Source organism: Peromyscus leucopus, chromosome 4 (assembly GCF_004664715.2).
Source record: "Peromyscus leucopus breed LL Stock chromosome 4, UCI_PerLeu_2.1, whole genome shotgun sequence".
NCBI classification, from domain to species: Eukaryota; Metazoa; Chordata; class Mammalia; order Rodentia; family Cricetidae; genus Peromyscus; species Peromyscus leucopus.
The window spans coordinates 68,743,466-68,763,195 of NC_051066.1; the positions used below are offsets into that span (position 1 = coordinate 68,743,466).

The 19,730-nt window shown below is 50.2% G+C and overlaps 3 protein-coding genes across 5 annotated transcripts in view; 2 read left to right on the top strand and 1 right to left on the bottom strand.

The window, feature by feature from the left end:
* The window catches only part of Syt13 (synaptotagmin 13), a 41,169-nt gene extending 38,434 nt beyond the window's left edge, over positions 1 to 2,735 (top strand). Inside the window, exon 6 of the mRNA XM_028878984.2 lies at positions 44 to 2,735. Coding sequence (XP_028734817.1) covers positions 44 to 348 — 305 coding nt within the window. The 3' untranslated portion in view covers positions 349 to 2,735. The remainder of the gene's footprint in view (positions 1 to 43) is intronic.
* A 762-nt stretch (positions 2,736 to 3,497) lies between these two features.
* Positions 3,498 to 4,032, top strand: LOC114699721 (40S ribosomal protein S13-like). The gene has a single exon (XM_037205028.1). The coding sequence runs from the start codon at positions 3,539 to 3,541 to the stop codon at positions 3,992 to 3,994; it is 456 nt and encodes a 151-aa protein (XP_037060923.1). The 5' UTR covers positions 3,498 to 3,538; the 3' UTR covers positions 3,995 to 4,032.
* Positions 4,033 to 10,492: 6,460 nt separating this feature from the next.
* The window catches only part of LOC114699722 (zinc finger protein 862), an 85,109-nt gene continuing 75,871 nt past the window's right edge, over positions 10,493 to 19,730 (bottom strand). For all 3 annotated transcript variants that reach the window (XM_028878985.2, XM_028878988.2, XM_028878987.2), the window contains one exon: positions 10,493 to 19,298. In XM_028878985.2, the coding sequence (XP_028734818.1) occupies positions 17,134 to 19,298 (2,165 nt within the window). In that variant the 3' untranslated portion in view covers positions 10,493 to 17,133. The remainder of the gene's footprint in view (positions 19,299 to 19,730) is intronic.

Genomic DNA, 19,730 nt, shown 5'->3' on the forward strand with positions numbered 1-19,730 from the left:
CTCACCCCCACCCTGTCTTTCTTTCCTATGTACCCTTGCCCAGATGTCTCTGTCAAGGTGACCTTGAAGCACCAGGCTCAGAAGCTGAAGAAGAAACAGACGAAACGGGCCAAACACAAGATCAACCCCGTTTGGAACGAGATGATCATGTTTGAGCTACCAGATGACCTGCTGCGGGCATCCAGCGTGGAGCTGGAGGTGCTGGGCCAGGGGGAGGAGGGCCCGAGCTGTGAGCTGGGTCACTGCAGCCTAGGCCTGCATGCCTCGGGCTCTGAGCGCAGCCACTGGGAGGAGATGCTAAAAAACCCGCGCCGGCAGATCGCCATGTGGCACCAACTGCACCTGTAGTTGCGGCCAGCCACCAACCTCGTCCTTCTCGGGCACGGTCATCCTCCAGGCTCAGCTGCCAGTCGCCCGCTCCTACCCCTGTCCACATGCCTACACCTGAAGACAGATGCAGATGTGTTGGCTGAAGCCAGGATCTTATTCCTCTCTCTCTCTCTATTCCCAATACTAAAAAGTGAGCAGAGTCACCAAGGCGGTGAGTGTGATTGGCGCGTCAGGATCACTCGGAAGACTGCCTCTTTCTCATCTGTGCTATGGGAAAAGATGCGTGTCAGGTACACTCTGTGGGCAGCAGTCCTTGCTCACTTTAGTCTAAAGCGGTAGTTCTCAAACTGTGGGTCCCGACCTCCTTGGCAAACCTCTATCTCCAAAAATCTTTACATTATGATTCACAACAGTAGCAAAATTAGTTATGAAGTAGCAATGAATGATTTTATGGTTGGAGGAACGTTATTAAAGAGTCTCAGCCTTAGAAAGGTTGAGACCCACTCACTGGCTGGCCAGAAGGTCCTTGGGCCTTTGGGGGTCACGGCAGATTGATGCTCTGGGTGGAATACTCAGGGCATCTGTCTTTCACAAGCACAGGGGCTCTGGAGCAGAGCAGGAGGGGCCGCTTTCCATCCCTGTCCTCCAGGAGCTCCACACCAGGGCAGTGTGAAGAAGGGAACGCTCTGCTTGCTCTAATTCTCCCTTTTCTGTGTTTGCTGTTCCTGCCCCACTCTTGAAGTGTGTTGTGTGTTTTGACTGTTTTATTTAAGAAATCAGGGTGGGCTTTGTTTGTTTGTTTTTTATCATACCCAAGGAACCCTTTCCCTGGCAAGCTCTGGTGGCATTCTCTGGGGTGACTGGAGCATTCGGAGGGCTAGCTGTCCTGCCCACTTCTAGTGCCACCACCCTCCCCAACTGACTCTGTGGGACAGATACGTCCTTCTCAGTGTGACCGTACTTCAGAAGGAAGCAGCTCTGAGCTTGGCCTATTCCATCCGGCTATGTGAATGGGGAGATGGATAACAACTTCAAGAGGAAATATGGCCTCTCGAAATGCACTGCCCTCCAGCTTGGGAGACATGTCCCTTTAACTGGGAAATGAGAAGAGTCTAGGTTTGGAAATGTCTGCCTCCATTGATATTTTCAACAGCTACCCCCACTGGGAATTAAGTGTAAGTGGCTGCAGGCGTGGATACCTGTGAGACAGGATTTGGATTGTCAGTCACTTCCTTGCTCGACGGCGCCTCGGTGTGGCCATCTGTAACACAGCACCGATGTCACGGGAGCCTGCTTGCCCAGCTTCAGAAGGCAAGCAAGGAGGCGTCTAAGCAGACATAAAAGTTGTCACTGCTCACCTGATGTCACTCCTAGCTCCTCAGGGCTGTGCTTTCTTTCCAAAACCTCCTCTGTAAACTACTCAGAGATGTCAGACTGGTGAATCAAAAGCCTTCAATCACTTTTTACATTGGCTTAGCTTGTTTCCAGCCATGCTTGTAAGCCGCTTCTGAATCGGCTGAATCTGCATCAACAATTGGGACTAGTGGGAAGGAACCTAAGCCAGGGAACACTTTCTAGCAAGAGACCAAAGCTGAGGCGAAAATAAAGTGAGAGGCCATTTCAGGCTGGCCTGCTGCTGGACAGTTAGGAGTTCACCTTCAGTCCTCTGTGAGTCCCCTCCCAATGTCAACCAGGATAAATGTATCAGTTTGTTGAGTGTTTGCCCACCAAGACCTGGCATGTGTCTGTCCATTCTGATTTGAGATGATTCCAGGGGACGATCATCTTAATGGAAACAGCAGATCATGGGATCATGAGGCAGTTTAGGTGAACTCAGACGTAAAGGGACCCCGGGGAAGGTGGCGGTCTCTGAACTGAAGTGAAGTGGGGATCTTTGGAGGAGAATGGTAGTCCTGTGGAGTGTTTCTGCCCTTAGTGTTTCCTGTTGTCACATGCTGTGTGTTCATTATGCAGTCCCAAATCAAAGCACAAAAAGACGCATGAGACATTGTGGTCACATGTTTGGTCACACTTTGGAACACAAATCTTACAGTGGTAAATAAATCATTTCCAAATGGGTTGGCAGCCTAGTGTTTTTCTTTGTTCCTTTTCCTTCATGTTTTAGTTATATAAGATTCAGAAAAAATTGTGCATTAAGTACCCATGAATCACTGCCAACTTCAATAAACCTTGACAACTACAGTTGAATCCCCTCTAGTGTCCCATACTGAGAAGACCAGGATCTTGCATTCTGATTTGTTATCACAAGCATTCTTTATGGTTTTACTATATAATCATGTGAACCTTTGGCACTAGAGAGTATCTGTGTGTTTCTAAACTTTACTTAAATTCTTAAATTTCACCACATTGTTTTTGTTCAACATTAAAATTTTAAGCTTCATGCAGACTATGGTTCTAACTAATTTCTTTTTCATATAATATTCCACTACATGGATCTACCATATTTCATTTTATTGATGTTCTCTCTTCAGTCTCTCTCTCTCTCTCCCTCCCTCTCTCCCTCCCTCCCTCCTCCTCTCCCTCTCCCCCAGTCACTGTCTCTCTTCTCCTTCTCAGTAGTTATTTTATAGTAACTGCCGCTGTGGACATTCTTATGCATCTTTCCCATGTACATGTGCAGTCTCTTGGAGATGTGTCTAAAAGTGAGTGGAACTGCTAGGACAAAGTGTGTGCAGAAGAATGGAAGGTTCTTAACCAAGATAAATGACTTCTGAAACAGTCATGTGGTATTTTCACATGTGACTCCTTACTTTATACTTTCCACAACCATTGTTACATCCTAATGGAACCTGGGAGGCACTTGTATTTCTGCAATAAAATGGGCTAAGTGGACTTTACGCCACAGAGCCAAATATTATACACTATAATTGGCAGGTAACTATGAAGACAGCCCACCTAAGCCCCAGACTAACATTTGGCTACGGCTGTATATGAAAGAGAAATGGTGGGGATCCTTGGTTACTGAATCAAGGGCTTTCCATTGAAGAGCCCTCAGCAACAAACCATGCTCTGACAGGAAAAGGTCACCTTCAATCTGGAGCTCTGAGCCAGAGCTGAGACCCCGGAACCCTGTGGGACACTGTCTCTGGCCACCATTACTTCCCCAAATGAGTCAATTGCCTCTGGGCCTCAGTGTCCATATCTATAAAATAAATTTGAACTAAATGACTGCCAGACCTCCGCCATCATGGGTCGCATGCATGCTCCCGGGAAGGGCCTGTCCCAGTCGGTGCTGACCTACCGCCGTAGCGTCCCCACGTGGCTGAAGCTGACATCTGACGACATGAAGGAACAAATTTACAAACTGGCCAAGAAAGGCCTGACTCCCTCCCAAATAGGTGTGATCCTGAGGGACTCGCATGGTGTGGCGCAGGTCCGTTTTGTGACTGGTAATAAAATCCTGAGAATCCTTAAGTCGAAAGGCCTTGCCCCTGATCTCCCTGAGGATCTGTACCATTTGATTAAGAAAGCGGTGGCTGTCCGAAAGCATCTTGAGAGGAACAGACAGGATAAGGATGGTAAATTCCGCCTGATTCTGATAGAGAGCAGAATTCACCGGCTGGCTCATTACTATAAGACGAAGCGGGTTCTCCCACCCAATTGGAAATATGAATCATCCACAGCCTCTGCTCTAGTGGCATAAATTCTTGTGTACACAGCAATAAAATCACTTTGAATAAAAAAAATTGAACTAAATGACCCTAAGGCCCCTTCCATCTTTAACCATTTTTAATTCTGTGGTTTAGCATGTGTCTTAATTATGGCTAGTACTATGACAAGACAACCATAGGTAAAAACAACTTAAAAAGGAGAGGGCTTGTATTTGGCTTACATATCCAAAGTCATCGTCCATTTAGGGAAGCCTAGGCAGGAATTCAAACAGGATAGGAACCTGGAGGCAGGAGCTGATGCAGAGGCCATGGAGGGGTGCTGCTTACTGGCTTGGTCCTCATGGCTTGCTTAGCCTGCTTTCATATAGAAGTCAGGGCCACCAGTCAGGGGTAGCATCACCCACAATGGCCAGGGCCCTCCCCATCAATCACTAGTTGAGAAAATACCCTAAAGGCTTGCCTGTCTACAGACTTGATCTTATGGAGGCATTTCTCAGTTGAGGTTTCCTCTTCTCAGATGACTTTAGCTGTGTCAAGTTGGCATAAAACTAGCCAATACAGACTGGTAACAACTTTGTTTTCACATGTCTCATCTAGAAATAAAAGGAAACACACACAGGTGGGTGCCTGCCCTCTGTGCTTCGTGGTGGATTAAAGCTTTGCCATCTATTGACAGTCCCTCTGAAGGCTACTGATGCTCCTGTGAGCATTAGCATGGTACCCAAGGCTCGGGGAGAGCTGGGTCTCATCTGTTTGATTGTTGCTTGGCACTGGTAGTTTTCTGCCCAAGAGTTCTTACTTTTTTAAAGCCAGTTGGATGCCACCATTTGGAAGATTCAAATTGGAGCACATGTCCATCTCCCTCCACAGCAGACATCTGCCAGGGCTAAAGTTGAGAGATAGAGGGGTTGAGCACTACCTTAATGCTGGAAAATGCCCCCCACCCCCGCAAACTGCCCTTTTCTCTTGCAGGTGAATCAGTACAGATGGTCCCAAGTGGGACCTGCACAGCTTTCCCCAGACCAAGGTGAAGGAGCCAAGCCATTCTTGATACTGGGAAATAGTTGTTGTTGTGGAAACCAGTCTAGTGGTAACCACTGTGATTAAAGCAGAGCTCCCGTGGCATCTGGTCTTCAGTTGGGCTTTGGCACTTGTCAAAGTGGCCTCCAATTTCCTGACACTCTTTCCAGAGGTTTTGAGACAGCTTGTTGGCAAATGTGGGTGACAGAAGTCCTACTTCAGAAACTCCGATGCCATACAGGGACAAGCGAGGAGAACCTGCTTTTCCAGCCCAAAGTAACAAATCAAATTTCTCTCCAGCCCCTCCCTTGAGGGGTCAGGTGAGATGAGCAGATGCAAGCTGAGGAAGGAGCCCCAGTGTTCTCTCTAAGGACGGAATGGTGGTGATACTGTCTAGTCCTAAAGTCAAGACTCTTAAGATCCATCCAGTAGCCATGCAGCACTACTTGAAGGTCATAGACCCCAAGGGTTACCTGGAACTACAGAGTCCAAACATGGCTAATCCAGAAAGAACTGGGGATCTTTTTCCCTAGGGGGTATTGGAAATGCCTGGTAATTTGGCTGGGAGCCTGTCCAAGGGCAAGAACAAGAGGCAGAGGCAAATTTGCCAACTGTGCACAGCCTCTCACTTTGCAGAAAAGGGTCTGGGTCAAGGCCAGACCCAGCCAGAGATCAAGTACAGCACCATTCTGATTGCACAAGGAAACCAGGACAGAGAGGACAATGAGGAAGAATCCAGGACTCTAGAGAGCCCAGGGCAGGTGCTGGGATTGGGCTCCGCTGAGGAGCTGCTCAGTCCTTCATCTCTTCAGCATACACTGTCACCTGCCCCCTTGGTGACAGGCGTTACCCACTGCAGAATGAAACGCTTTTATTTTTCCCTCAAGGGCATTATTAAGGAAAGGGTACACACATACACACACACACAAACACACACACACACACACACACACACACACACACAGAGAGAGAGAGAGAGAGAGAGAGAGAGAGAGAGAGAGAGAGAGAGAGAGAGAGAATTATATAAGTGGCCATGAAAGTCCCCTACTAAGAGGGTGACATTTTGTCACAACCTGCTGTCATGCTGGGAAGAGCTGTCCCAGACAGATTAAAAAAAAATTGGCAAGGGTTGGAGGACTGTGTGACCACTCAGTGAGGACCAGATGAGAAGGAGGCAGGCAGGGGCTGGAGCACATGGGGATGATTTCCCCAGGGAAACCCATGTGGCATGCTAAGAGAGCACACTGACTGGATCTGCTTTCAAAGACTACCCTAGATGCTGTCACAGGAAGCTCTGATGGTCTTCATACCACTAGCCATGCTCCTGAGTCTTCTCTCTGGGGTGATTTCAACTTGTCCTTTGGACCTTGGAAAACCGGGGGAAAGAGGGAAGGGAATGGAAGGAGTTTACTACATCCTCCGAGAGTCACTCTGGGGGGACTGACTTCATAGGGAAGGGCACGTGGCAGGTCTTTCCCTCCTTGCTTCCTGGTGACAAAATCATCACGTTCCAGAAACTTCTGCAATCCCGGGACAAGCAGATCTGGAGGCGTTGTATAATAATGTCCTCTTAATTGAAACATTCTACCCTAGATAGAGAGGCTCCTTTAGACTTAGGAAGTAAACAATTTACACGTTTCATGACGTCCCTGAAACTGACTACATTCTCGAGACCCCTCCCTGCTCAAGAGAATATAAACAGTAGGAGTTGACCGGACTCTGCAAGTCGCACAGAAAGCTCCAGGGTTCCAGCTTTCATAAGCTGTCATCTGTGCTGGGGTGGGCTTTCAGTGATGCAACTTGCCTTCAAGTTATCCATGCTTTTGTAAGTAAGCCTTCACCCATAATCCTGTAAGGAACCCCAATAAAATTGTTTTACCAAGGTGGACTGTTGTTGCTTTGGTCTGTCATTGGCTCCCTCTCTAGGATGAGAAAGTATTTATTTTGAGTCTCCTCCAAAACAGTATCACACAGTACAACTGGTACCCAAACAGGGACTGATAAAACCAAAGATGAGCTGGGGGTGGGGGTGGCGGCAGCGGTGGTGGTGGTGGTGGTGGTGGTGGTGGAGTCTGCATGGCCCCTGAAGTAGATGCCAAGACACAAAACTGAGGCTGATGGATGTGAAGATGGAACACCTGTTCTGGAAGTCCTCAATATGGCGACCCTTCCCCCAGGAGGAATGGAATGTTGTACCTCCTTTATATAGTGGAGGTTGCAAGGTTCGTTAGACAGTTGACAGAGTACACAACAAGGATGAACTGTCTATGAATGGAGAATCTTTGGAAGGGATTCCCAGGGTGGCCATCTTCCTCTGCTTGGTATGGAGTGACATGTCTCCTCAATGACTTATCCCCCCCCCTGCTGAGTATGTACTGTAAAGTACACCAGAATTAAAGATTGTTCACCCAGACTGGGGTCCTTTAACAGCCAGGTGTAGCTGATGGAAAGGCAAGCTCCACAGTGCTGGTCTGTAGTCTGTCAGAACCAAGGGTCCAGCTCCAGCCATGGGCTTGGGAGGCTAGAGTGAAGCCTTTGGATTTGAACTGAGCCAAGGAATACAAGCCAGCCCTATTGAGACCATTAGGGGCTGGAAGATGCACAGTGTCCCCATGACAACAGCACCATGCTAGGATGAGGAGGCAGATGGATGAAGGGAAATGTCTGCGGACCATGGAAAGCTAAATGGGGCAGTGTCTCCTGTCCATGTCACTGTACCCAGCACTGCTCTTTTGACTAAAGAACTGATAAAAAGTCATGAGATCTTTTTATACTGTATTAGGCCTTACTAACTTTTATTTTTATCACCCCCTTAGCTGTCCAAGACCAACTAGGACTTCTTATCTAGGGTGGATGTCAGTGGGCTTTTGAGATCCTACCCACTCTCTGTAAAAAAGCTTCTGTTGCATAATGCCAAACTTTCAGCATTTTTGGATTTGTAAAAAAAAAAAAAAAAAAAAAAAAAAAAAAAAAAAAAAAAAAAAAAAAAACATGTAAAAGAGCAGTAGAGGCCATTGTTGACATTGTATGACACAGACATGTCATATAATGGGAATGGAATGAGCACTCAGGGGAGTCAAAGGGTTGTTGGACAAAAAGCTCAGAGGAGGGAGCTGCTGGCCAGGGAGGTCCCATAGGTCCCCAAAATAATGTCATTGCCACTGCTGCTAGCTGTATGCCAGAACTGAATAATATGGCCCTATGGGCAAAGACAATGCATGCTCTGATTGTAAGATATGGAGAAATAAGGCTGGGACGGAACTGAATATTCCTCCCTACTGGCTTGCTTTTATAATGTGGGAAGGTATAGTGCAGCCTCCTAGAGGACAGTTGTTACCAACAGTCTTGCTTGGCTGTGCCAAGAGAGGCGGGACTGCGGGACTGCAGTAGCACAGGCTGTTCGGGGTTCAACAAGCAGCTTTCTGGTTGGATTTAAGGCCCACTCCATAGGAAGGAATTCATGTCTGATACCGCAACCTAGGACAAAAACCTGTGGCTGAGAAGGTCCCAGGACCCAGTAGGGAAGCAACTACTGCTGTTTTTGGTTACATGGATGTGATGTGGCTTTGTTAAACTTTCCTCTAAATACTCGTATGCTTAGGATGAGCCACAGGGCAATGCTGTCAGCGGCAACTGGTCATAAAAGGATGTTTCCTTTGCAAGCGACGGTGAACTGGCAGAGCCTAGTGACCACCAGTGAAGGCCTGGAAACAAGAGGCCGTTGCAGTAGCAGAGAAGCTCAAGGCTTGGAAATCTGCATCAACCCTCCAAGGCTCAGAGAACACCATGGACAAGCAGTGGAAATAATAAAAGTGTGAGACCAAAATGAGCCATCTTAGAAATAAGACCAAAATGCTTTCACCCTAAAACTAAGGCCTAAGATTTCTCCTTTTAGGTACAGGCCATGAGTTACTGGAATAGGCCATGAGTTACTAACACCAGTCAGTTCAGATCCCAGAAACCAGGAAGTGTAAAAGTACAGAGTCACAAGGTAGTCACGGGGTAATGACTGCTGGACTATGGAATGTCCTCTCCCTGGTTTCCAGGGTAACTGACCACAGAAATGTCCCCACCTGAGGGCAGCCAATGAGAAATGGTGGCAGGCAACCACTCCCTTATAAGTAAGATTAAGCCATGATTTCTAGAAAATCCCTAGAAGTGAGCCAATCAGAATTGTATTTGTACTAGCACCCCTAAATGATGTAACCTTGTGGCTTTTGCCTTTAAAAACTGAGCTTGCAGAGAGTCGGACACTTCCTCCAGCCTCCACTGTGTTAGATGTATTGGACAAAGTCCCTGCCTAGGCTTGTATTGCTTTTGGATATTCCAAATGCAAATGCTTTTGCTTTCCGGCATGCTTGTCTTTGGTGGTCTCTCTGAGAGGGTTGCGATCTAAGCACAACAAAAGAACTAGAGAAAGGGGTAGAGTGCTGTGTAGCAATTTCCTCTGAACTGAAACATTGCATCCTGAATGGATGCTCGTTAGGACTTGAGAGGTTCTGAAGAGAGGCTTCTTAAGACTCTGGATAACACATAAGTCTCAGAAAATCCCTGAAACTTAATCAGACTTCCAAGGCCCCTTGCTTTCCAATGTTATATAAGTGGTGAGGGCAGAATCTCCTTTCTGTTAAGTTATTGCAAACTTCCAAGATATTGCTAGGGTTCCAGCTTTTATGAGTCATTACCTATGCTGGAACAATCTTTTGGTAATGTAGCTGCTTGTGAGTCATCCATGCGACTGTAAGTCCTCACCCACATTCCCCTAAGTAATGCCAATAAACTCACTGGCTCACCAAGTTGGACTTGGGTGGAATCCTTACTTTGTCTGTCACTGGACTGAGAAGACTTCTGCTCACATCTTCCTAGAAATAGTGCCACCACAACAGATGCTAGGTGACCAATGTGGAGGTGATGGTGCTTCTGGGCTGAAAGGAAAATGTCTAATGCTAAGAAGGCAGAAGTAAGGAGAAAGGAAGAGGGAAGACCACTGTGAGGATGTTGGATGGCCTCAAGAGCGGAGGCCTCAGCATCTCAAGGGGGAAGCCTGCACTTAGAGCAATGTCATGATTGACTATATGCCTGCCTAACTCCTTCCTCAAAAGATGTGGGAAAAAATCTCACCCCTGCCAGTGCCAACAGCAAAATACTCAGAAAAGATCTTTCTAAGCAGGCAGGGACCAGTCCTGCAAGTGGAGAGTCCCCAAAGGTATTTAAGCAGGAGAGCTGGAGCCTATTGGTCTGCAGAGGCTCCGGATGCTTCCCCAGAGAGATTCCTGGAGGGCCAGTGTCCATGGGGTAGGTGTTTTACATGGTTTCAGTCACACCTTCTTTGGACTGATTGATATGTGCAGGGGCTTGCTGCCCGAAGTGGATGGTAGTGGGGAAATGAAGAGCAGCAGAGAACAGCTAAAGAGGACTCAAGTCCCTTCCAACCCCACAGCTGAGTCTTTGATGGGGTCCACATGACTCACTGAGGCCCATCACAGAGGCAAGGAGCCAAGCTTGATGCATCAATTTAAATGCTTTTATTAATAATCTTCTTACATTATGAGGATAATGTGACAAAAGGAAAGACTCTGCATACAGATTATAAACCAGCATAGCTCTATTTGTATCCAGTGTTCTAGCCCCCGACACACAGGTACTATAAAGCACAGTCTGCCAAATAATAACATTGAGAGTTGTTTTTAAGAAAGAAAGTATTAACATATTAATATGTATGTAGTAATAGGCTCCTAGGAATTCCCCCCCACCCCCACTTTATTTTTTTCTTTGTGATTGACATGAAAATGGTTCAGCAGCTTGGGGGTGGAGAGGAGGAGAGAGACCAGGGCTAAAAAAGACTACTGGTTCTTCCAGAGAGGCCAAAGGATAGACGGAGGGATGCCCCTAGGACATCCTGGCCTTTGTCTTCTTATGAGCAGTATGGTGAGCGGTTGCCCCCTCTGCATGGAGGCTGGTCCCCTCGGTGCCCTGTGGAACGTGTTCTCTCTCTCTGAGGTACAGTGCATTGTGGGATTGCTACTGGGAATGCCTATCCCCTGGCCAGGCTCTGACCCACTGTGGTGGGAGAAAGGCTCGGGCCATTGGTCCTGAACTCCACTGAGCCAGGCACTAGAGGGTGTTCAGCCCAGTTGGCAGCTAGCTGTGGCTCAAGGACGTGGGCATTGGCAGAGCAGACCTGGTCTCAACTGTGGTATGGGACTGGTCTGCTGGAGACTGAGGTCCGTTGGTAGGATGGTGAGGAAGAGCAGGGAAGACCCGCGAAGGCTCGGAATGGGAAATGAGTGTGTTTGTGGAGCCCAAAGGCAGGCTGGTCTGGAGAGCAGGGAGGGTACCTGTCCTCAGACCTCTTCTGCTCCCAGGAGAGGGAAGGGGATAGAGGACACTGGGAGCAGTCGGCTTCGGACTCCCGTCTGGGCTGCACAAGCCCTCTGCCATGCTGCCAGCTGGCCAGACTCCCTGGAGTCCCAGGCACCCCCACCCTGCTGGGGAGGGGGGTATCTGGGAACAAGCTGAAGAAGATACCCTCCCCCAGAGAGAGTGGGCTTGAGCATCCAGTCACAGAATGAGAACAGTGTTTGTGAACTAAACCTAAACCTGCTGTCGCAGCAGAAGTGGCTTGGGCTGCCTGGTGGGTTTGGGAAGAGGGGACAGATTGTCCTGAGTACAGCCAGCAGCTGCGGCTGCGCAGAGTGGGCTGGGCCAAGGCCCAGCTCCTGAACTTGAGTTGCCATTGAAAATGTCAGTGTGCAGATATATCTCTTCCACCAGGTGGGGCCTCTGGATGGGGAGAGGCAGCACTTCCTAAAGCTCACGCTGCCTTCCTCAACTCCTGGTGCTCTAGAGACAGTGGTTGAACGGGTGGAGGAGGCCAGGACGGCTAACTTCTGAGGCTTGGCCTCTAGGGGGTTGACAGAAGCATTTGGGAGGTTGGGATGACATCTTTCTGGACATCTGTTCATCCCAGTACTCCTTTTCTATTGCCATCAACGCCGCTCACTCCTGATAGGCGAGGGTATTGGGGAGTTTGTGCAGAGGTCTCTCCACTAGGCGTCAGGGACCAAGTCCAACCCCCTACTGCCAAGCAGCAATGACCAGCTAAGTGCAGGCCAGCGGTAGGGGGAGGTAGGGGCTGCTGCAGCTGGACCTCAGGGGTATCTCCTTCCAACCTCAGCCCGCGCTGGCTGGAAAGGAGAGAAAGTGCACGGAGAGAGCTGGGACCCAGCCACCCTCCTCTCCAACACCCCAAGGAAGATGCCCCGCAGTGGCCAGCAATCCAGCCTAGTGAGCATTCCCACCTCCCCTCCAGAGCTGTCTCCTCCCCGTTCCCAACCCAGCACCAGGCTTCCCCACCACCTTTCCAGCTCTATAGACTATTTTATATCTATTTAAAACATAGAAATGTATAAATATATAGGATATTATTTATAGATATATAGACGTGATTTACTCTTACTCTGCCGTGTATACGTACTGTATATGTCAGTATATACAATTGATATGCCTTAGCATCAGTATGATACACTGCACATACCCCTGCCTCCATGCACAGCCTCCCAGGGGGACTGGATTGCATAGGTATTTCTAGGGTGATACTATTTGAAGGGATTGGGGAAGGGGAGAGCGTGCTAATGGAAGAGGAGGGCCATACTATTTTCCTCTCCAAAGGGCACTTTAACTCCCTCTGACTAACATGCAAAGATTACCTCAAAGACTCTTAAAAGTGCCCTGACTGACAGAGGACTGGAGAAGGGCGTTCCTCCGAGAAGAACCATGTACATCTGATGCACTTTCTCCCTCAAGGATTGGAGGAACGGTCAGATTAGAACCCAGGGCAGTGCACAAAGGAGTGATCCCACCTGAACTGCCTGCTGTGCCCGCCTTTCCTCACTCTGGAGGACCACGCTCCCTGCTGCAGTTGCCAGCCCAGTCTGACTGGGCTGCCTCTTAAAGGGCACCCAGGGCACACATACCCTCCAGTGAACCTGGGGCCTATGCCCAGAGGGGGTGCATGGACCACACACACACAAAAAGCACAGATCTGACCTGTGATTTAGCACAGACCACACCCTGAAAACAGGTTAGGATGCCAAATTCCTGTTTCCCTGGAGGCAGAAGTGAAAAACAAAGGAGTATTCTAGAAGACAGAAATCAGACTTCAACCCATGTGGCCTCTCCTGGTCTCCATCTAGCTCCAGGTAGGCAGCAACAGGATGCAGCCCACAAGCTCGGGCTGGGTAACATCTCAAGTCCATTTCCATCTCTCTACGGCCATGTCCACCTTCACACCTTCCTCCGTTCTCTTCCTCCAAACAAATGAAAAACACTTAGGAAGTGTTTTAAGTCACTCCAGGGTCTTTGCGCAAAATCAAAGGTCTGGTACGAACGAGCCAACGAGAAACCTCAGCAAACCAACTCAAGTTGGGAACACGGAGCCTGAGCAGGGGGCAGGCGCTCCAGGCACCTCACACTCAAGGGCTCCGGGAAGAACGTGGCTACAGAGGGTCCTGGAGCTCGGTGGGCTCTCATTCCCCCAGTGAGGATGGGGCGAGGCGGACGCACCTGACATCATGAGATGCCACAAGCCGACATTACAAAACTAAAGTGCTGCCACTTCTGACGCCTGGACTCGGCTGTCCCTGCAGGGATTCTCCCTGGGCAGAAGCTGCCCACGGGGCTGAGCAGGCCTCCTGTCCCACACATGCTAAGTGGTCATTGCTTCCCTTTGCTCAGGAGAACATTTCAACCATATGGTTCTGCATGGTACCAGGTTGGCACAACAGCCACCAGCCCCAATCTTCAATACCATCTCACCTCCTATTCTCACCGAGAGCCAATGAAAGTCACTATTAGTCACCCCAGAGTGAATAAGTGCCAGCCCCACAGACACATTCATTCTATGCCCATGACTCTCACTTCTGCACCAGGGACTGGGTTACAGGGCCCCGTCCCATCAGAAACAACTGCATGTATGCTGCTAGGCCGACTCTCCACAGTCAGTTACACCAGCCGAGACAGGAGGAGAGCCGGGCAGACCAGAAGTGTGGGTCAACCGGAGCCCTTCTCCAAGCGGCGCATGAGAAATGCCTAGGCCTGAAATCACAGGGCCTCACAAACGAAATTCACTAGGCAGAAGCCCTGGCCCTCCCAGGGAGCATCCAAGCTGAGAAAAGACTGTGTGTGGGGTTCATCCACATCGTTCCTTAGTCACTCATCATCCTGAGGCAAAACCAGAGTCACCAGCTCCCAGAGTTTCAGAGGCACCTAGCCGAATGTAAGACAGCATGAGAGCTCAGCCCCTCAGCGGCTCTGAGGCAGAGGCCATTGCAGCAGAGAACAGGGGTAGGGTGGGGGGAGACAGAGGACCAGAGAATCGGCAACTGTTAGCAGCCACGTGCTGTGGGAACAGTTCGTTCACGGAGGCCTCAAGGCAGGTCCACTGCTCCTGGGCGCCTTAAAGAGGTTCAGGTAACATTGGCTTGGGATGTCAGAACCTGTCTCTATGGCTGAGGCCTGGAGTTGGCTCAGCCACAACCTCTTGGGAGGGGACAGTCAGTCCTGGTTTCATGTCTGGCCAAGGGCCATCCTGGAGAGGACCCTTCCCAGGTGAAGGAAGCCCCCTGCGCGGGGGAGGAGACATGTAAGGCAACTGTTGGCAAGAGGAAAGGCCCAGGCCACCACTTATGCCCGCAGGCTGCCCACGAGAGACCCACCTGCCTTGCCAGCCATTCCTATTCTGAACCCACCTCGGTCCATTCGGCTTTCAATGAAAACTCCGCAGAGCGAAGTCTGTGTCTGTGAGGAGGTGAGGTCCCAGGGCAGGAGCCGGGCAAGTGGGAGACCTTGTGCTTCACAACGGCGGCCCATGTGGCTCCAGCTAGGCTTTGGCTAGGAGCGGGAGGAGCAGATGGAGGGAGACACCAGCTCAGAGCCGGCAAGTGGGATGAGGCTGGGGATTCCCCGGCCTCCAAAGGGGGCTTTGGGTTTTCCTTCCCTAGTTCCTGCTAACTCTCCCTGCTCAGAGGGCGAGGAGTTGAGATGGGGACCAGAGGGAGGTGAGGGATGAAGGTCACCAGGCAGGGTATCTCAACTGGTTGAAGAAGGCGGCATAAGAGACCTGGCAGTGGGACAGTTGGAAAGACCCAGCTTTTTGTTTGTTTAGTTTTGTTTCTTGTTTTAACATGCTACATCACTCTTGAAAACAAAAACATTTCAAAAATAATATATAATATATATATATATATATAATATATTTATATCATGAAAAGCTATTGGCTAGCAGCAATGATTCTAAAGTTATCTTAGCACCAAGACCATGGAGGCAAAGGGAGGATCTGAGAGAGGACGGACAGACTGCAGAACCAGGAAAGGGTAGCAACATGTTCAGTGTTAATGACATTTCCATGAGGCCTCAGAGACAGACGAACCCAGACGGAAGGAAGCCACCACAGAGTTGTAGGCCCAGCTAGGCAGGTTGAGGGCATGGGGGCCTTGCCTGTGGTTAGCTCTCTAATACCCCCACTGAAGGAGAGATACAGTTCTCTGCAGAACTGACCATGGGCAGGTACTTCAGATCTCCCTCCCTTCCCCATAGACAACCCAGATCCACATTCTGGGATCTGCATAGACTGCACAGATTGGATGTGAAATCAGGGAGGAGGTTTACGACAGCTCACGCACGTTTCTGAAAACTCATTTCGAGGTATACTGGTAGATAAGTGAACATTGGTCAGACTCCTCTAGCTTAAGCCCCTGTCTGCCCCCAGGGTCGGGGGAGGCAAGCGGCCATTTCTAAAGCTTATACTGTAGCTGCAGAGTGTGTGTGTGTGTGTGTGTGTGTGTGTAGGTGTGCATACATGTTTATACCTTGAGAATCCTGTCTCACTTCCTGTTTTCTCCTTTTCTTTAGGATAGCTCAACTCTATTCAAAACAGGAAGAGTTCACAGGCAGAGAAACTCTGTCCGGCATCGTGTGACCTTTCTGTCAGGCTGCGGAGCAAGCATACCATCAGCCTGTTGCAAAAGGAACAGCCTCTCTATGGACGCTCATCTGACTTCTGTACAGCCCAGGACTTGACTTGCACCGACGGATTCTGCCCTTGGACGACAAAACAGCTGCTCCTTGATCACTAAAAGAAACCCAACCACCTACCACCACATTTCATAATTCTAAAGACAAAATACAAGTAATTGGTGGAAGTTAAATATACACTTTTCACCTTACTTGTTTTTAGCCAAAACTGCAGTCCCGTTGAGGTTTAGATTTCTCGGCTCGCTGCTTCCCCAACAGCCCTACGTCTGAATGGAAATATAACGTTTTATCCTCTGCTGGGGCACAGAACGTACTCCTCCCCTGATCACCAGATCTCAAGCTCAAATGTGAAAAAGGAAAGTTGTCTTCAGTGTAACTGCTGATATCTTTAGCCTCCAGAGGCCGGAGAAGGGAACTGACAGCCTAGGGAGGGGAGGGCGGCATGGAGGAGTGTGGTGGGTTCACAGTTGAGGGGGATTGATACATTGGCTGTTGGGACAAGTGACGTGTTCATCTGGACAAATGAACAAAGAAAGAGCTCCCAAGCTGGAGCCAAGTGACGGGAGGAAGGCCAGAGAGTCCGATCCAGAAATCCGAAATTCACCCCATGGAAACCCGGACGCAATGTAACTGGACCGGAACAGAATGTCACCGAGGAGACCACAAGCCCCCATCCCGTAGTCCTAAAACCATACCAAAAAGGAGAAGGCGAGAGCGTCACCCAAACCCCAGCCCCTCAACCGATACATGAGGACAGAAACAGAACCAAGCCACCTAAAAGTGACAAAGAGAATTGCCATTTAGCTTATGCCGCTTTGACCGTTTGGTGGGGACACGTGTGGCCCCCAAACACGCTCCTGTGAGTGAAGATGAGTTGCCACGTAGGCTGCAGCTGCCGAGTGTGGAGGCAAGAGTCCATTGCCGACATTGCTCCTTTCTGAAAGCTGTCAGTAGCTTCCGGTGGACACATCACCTTGGTTTTTAAAAAATTTTCAGTGTGGGTTTATATATATATATATAATATAATATAATATATATTTATATAATATATCAAAGCTTATGAGTATAGATTAAAAAAATATTCACCGGCTTTGTGACCTCTGCAGTGCAGGCCCCCTACATGTCTGGGTAGAACTCAGAGCCGTGGTCCAGAGCCTGCAACATGGGCTTCTGCTCCAGAGCAGACATCCTACTGAGGACCTCGGCTGACAGTGTGTAGCTGTTGCCAGACTTCTCCTCAAACCAGCTGTCCAGAGCTCGCTTGGCATCAAAGTTGGCGATGGGTGGTCCGTTCACAGCAATTGTCAACAGGTCACTGAGCTGCTCCAGGGTCAGGCGGGAGCGGTGGTTTTTGCGGACCCGCTGGAGGGCACTACGGCCTTTCTCGCAGCAGGCAGTGGAGGTGGGGAGGACTTTGAGGACCTGAATGATCTTGTTCAAGAGCGGAAACCTTTGCTTGTACTTGCAGATGTGACTGATGAGGTCTTTAAAGCCGTTTCTGGTGTAATAATCAGCCTTGAGGTCTCTCCACTCCATCAGCAGGCTCCCCCGGGGGTCCACCCCTTCCCGGCACACGTCCCGGGAGAAGGTAGGAATGGCTTCCAGGTGGTCGAAGATCTGAACCATGTCTTCCTTGCCAAAGCTCAGGAGCTCTTCGCTGTTCCTGGGCCAGGCGGCCAGGTCGAACACTTGGCAGGCCTTCACGAAGACCCGGCTTCGGGAATCGAACCTCTGCGCCAGAATGACCTGTGTCTTCTGGCAGATCTTCTCCCTGATGGACTGGAACTTAGCCTCGGCCACCCTGAGGTTCTTTACGGCGATCCCGTTGAAGCTCTCTCGGAAATTCTCCTCGAATTCCTGCAGGTACTCGCCTGGGGAGTCTGCAAGCCTGCTGATCTCCTGGATGGCCTCCTCGATCTTGTCGTCCACCTGGGACACCAGGAGATACTCCCCCTGGAAGATGTAGGCCAGGCGTGAGAGCACCGCGATCACATCCAGCAGGAAGTAAATGAGCTTGATGGACTGATAGTCCATGAGGAACTGCAGCAGGGCCAGGGCAATGGCTGAAGCGTCTGCCCGCTGTGTCTGGCTGCTGACATCCTTGAGGTGGGCCACCACTTCCAGGTAGTCCTTGATGAGGGCATTCAGGACATTCTGCTCACCAATGATCCACCTCACGGCACGGATGTCCCCCAGAAATTCGGTCTCTTCGCACAGGGTGGAGGCCGTGGAGCGCAGCTCACCCATGAGACGTGGCGAGTAGCGGTAGAAACTGAGTAGCTGCTTCAGGTTGTTCTCCAGCTCCTCCAGGCAGGGCAGCTCCTTGCCACTGATGGCATCCAGGATCTCAAGGTGGGGCCGGTGCACCATGAAGGGCAGGCACAGCAGCCAGGGCAGTGTCTTGCGGATGGTCATGAACATGCTGGCACGCAAGCTGGCGGTGATGTTGGCCCCATCCACTCCCAGGCCGACGGTTGGCTTCTCGTCCTGTAAGCGGATGCCCAGAGCAGCAAAGGCTCGGTCAAGCGCCTGGAGATAGCTTTCTGTGCTGGAGAAGCCCAGCTCCTGCAGAGATAGGAATTCCGTGGCGGGGGGCCCGTCACTGCTGGTGTACTGCACATAGACGGCCACTGTGTCCGCTAGAAGGTCATCGCTCTGCCCATCCAGGATGATGCTGAGGCAGGGTGATTGACGGATGCGCTCGACCAGGTCCTCCCTCAGTGCCCGGGCGATGTGATGGATGAGGATCTGGCAGTCCCCCTCGTTCATGTACTGGTCTACCACCTTGAGCTCACACTTTCTCAGCAGCTCTGCCAGCGGTCGGAAGTCCAGGTAGGGCCTGCCCTCCAGGGCCAGGTGGTAGGCGGTGTTGAAGAGAAGGGTCATGTTGCGGCACATCTCCTCAGTCTTCTCCGGGTGCATGCGCAGCTTGTACAGCTGCAGACACTTCTTGTGCAGGTTGCTCTGGCTGTGCAGCTTGATGGTGTGGATCTTAAACTGCTTGGAGCCGATGATGAAGGCGGAAGTGCGCGAGGACTGCACCGTGTACTGGCGGCACACGTGGCACCACATCTCGTTGAGGGTGGGGGAGTAGCGAAGGAACCAGAATTTCTTCAGCCACTCCTGCTTGAAGCGCCGGATGCGGCGTCCGGTGGCGGAGGACATCTTGGAGGGTTCATCCGTGGCTGTCATCACATCGTTGGAGACAGACTCATCTGCAGAGTCCACTTCCTGGTCATCATCCTCCATGACGGCGGGGCCAGAGACCATGCTCTCTGAGGCTGGAAGATAAGAGGGGAAGGAAACAGTCACATGTGCTGTTGACAACATAGACTTAACAAGGTACTGCTGGAGAACAGGTCCCCACGGGAGTGGAGCTCCAGCCTGAAGTAGATAAAAGGGTATTCCTGCTCTCCACACTGATGGTTCCTCCCCATGGATTGCCCGTGGTGGCCTTTGGACACCACCCAGGCTCCAGGCTGCCTGCACCCGAGCTCAGTCTTGACTTGTGGGTGCTTCTGGGGTGGAGGGTTCTAGAAGCGGCAGAATGTTTCATGTCACACACTCAGGTTATACTGGAGGACCTGGCACTGGATATGGTCAGGGTAAGGCTGAAGGCAGCCTGGATACTGAGGCAAATGTATTTTTATGTCTACCCCATCCCATTCTGAGGGTAGCTGAGAAAGAAACCTGAGGGAAACAACCTAGCTTAG

Excerpts from the sequence above, each read along its gene's own strand:
- LOC114699721 (XM_037205028.1), top strand. The coding sequence starts at position 3,539 with ATGGGTCGCATGCATGCTCCCGGGAAGGGCCTGTCCCAGTCGGTGCTG.